General features: G+C 38.3%; 1 protein-coding gene across 1 annotated transcript; it reads left to right on the top strand.

Annotated features, from left to right (window-relative positions):
- Nucleotides 1–444: 444 nt before the first annotated feature.
- Nucleotides 445–1,917, top strand: LOC105625552 (RNA-binding protein cabeza; the record flags this gene model as incomplete). The annotated part of the gene is made up of 3 exons (XM_012206874.1): nucleotides 445–788; nucleotides 1,048–1,332; nucleotides 1,508–1,917. Coding segments are annotated over 3 exons (669 nt in total), but the record flags the coding sequence as incomplete, so codon positions are not given.
- Nucleotides 1,918–2,028: the final 111 nt, after the last annotated feature.

Genomic DNA, 2,028 nt, shown 5'->3' with positions numbered 1-2,028 from the left:
TATATATATATATATATATATATATATATATATATATATATATATCGCTATATGTTCGCTTGCTATAATAATTCAAAAATGGTCATTTTGGAATTATTTACAGGAAAAGAACGAAAAGAAAGAAAAAAGAAATTTGAAAACTTTGAAAAAATGTTTATTCCTTTACCAAAATTAATGTTACAAACTTTTAATAATTTAAAACATTCAGACTCATTTTTTGTTGAAAATTTGTTTTTCGAGTTTTATTGTGTCGTAGTAAATAAGTGATATGTAGATTAGTATTTACACCACACATCTATGTTTGAAGCTCCAATCTAATCTAATCTCCAATGCAATGTTATCTCGAATGAAAAATCAAAAGTGTTTGGAATTAAATGCGAAGTACGAGAGTAATAATAAGATCAAATCATATCTAAATGTTCAATGAAAACTTGATGTTTACAGCATGACAAACGCACAGGCAAGCCAAAAGTTTGGATGTACAAAGACAAGAATACTGGAAAGTCGAAGGGCGAAGCAACAGTTACGTATGATGATCAAAACGCCGCGCGCTCAGCTATTAGCTGGTTTGATGGCAAGGACTTCAAGGGCAGCACAATAAAGGTGCAAATGGCCCAACATAAAAGCAATTGGCAAGGTAACCGCATGGGCGGTGGTCGTGGCGGTGGTGGCCGAGGTCGAGGTGGTGGTTTTGGCAGCCGTGGCGGAGGCGGTGATCGCGATGATCATCATCGCGGAGGTGGTGGCGATGATCGTCGTGATGGTGGCGGCCGTGGAGGTGACTGGAGGTGAATATAAAATTATATTATACTCAAGAAAATGAATATGTTTGATTATGGCGTGGTCGTTTACTCTTACACCAAATCTTTCTTAAAGTTCTATTTCCGACATCATTTCTGTACGTATATATATATATATATAATACGTGTATATTTGGCATGTTTCTATACACGTGAATCAGTATACTATATTATCAGTATACTATATTAAACAAGCTTGTGTCTTGAGAAAGATTGAGGTAACAAAATTAAAAATATCTTGAAACAGGTGTCCCAATCCCGACTGCGGCAATACAAATTTCGCGTGGCGGGATCAGTGTAATCTCTGCAAAAGCGCGAAACCGGAAGGCCTCGGTGGTTACAGTGGTGGTGGTGGTGGCGGTGGCGGCAGAGGAGGTGGTGGCCGAGGTGGCGACCGCGGAAGCAGAGGGGGTTTCAGGAATGATCGAGGTGGACGTGGAGGTGACCGAGGTGGCAGAGGCGGTGGCGGTTTCCGTGGTGGAGACCGGGGCGGCCGTGGTGGACGAGGCGGTCCCATGAGGGGCGGCAGCGGGTAGGTTTTACCTTTCATGTTTCTTGCATGATCCTCAACTCTTTGTGAACTTTTACTTTTCGTCGATATATTGAGGAAGGGGGGCATAAAGAGTTCACGTTGACGAATGTATTTTTACATATACATAAACCTGAATATATTGATTGTTACTCGTCCATTTTCAACTTTGTTTTAGTCGAGGTGACAGAGACAGGGATCGCCAACGACCATACTAATGTAATCTTCTTGAGAAATATCGATTAATCCACCATTACTATAATAAACAACTTGTACACATATTGTACACACTGTCAGCGCTTGTACATTTCGCAGAATGGACGCAGTCACTCTTTATTCTATGTATGCGACATGTATTATTGTTTTTCTTTTCGCGTGATCTTTTTATATTCACCAGAAGACTAAATATCACATATGTATGTTACGTTCGTATAAAATCAATTTTCAAATAGATAATATAGATAAGACCTCTTAAATGTGTAAACATGCGATCGAAACAATCGACTTATTTAATTACTCACATCCTTGAGTAATTACTCACATATTTGAAGTTTATATGAAATAAAAAGAGAAAAATTTGGGAAAATTCATTTATTGAAAGTTGAAAATATAATACACAGTTAATTTATATTATTTTGTGTGTGTGTGTGTGTGTGTGTGTGTGTGTGTGTGTGTGTGTGTGTGTGTGTGTGTGTAGTA

The sequence above is a fragment of the Atta cephalotes genome (genome assembly GCF_000143395.1).
Source record: "Atta cephalotes unplaced genomic scaffold scaffold02775, whole genome shotgun sequence".
Taxonomy (NCBI): Eukaryota; Metazoa; Arthropoda; class Insecta; order Hymenoptera; family Formicidae; genus Atta; species Atta cephalotes.
Note: the sequence above shows the minus strand (reverse complement) of the source record. Positions and strands in the feature narration are given on the sequence as shown.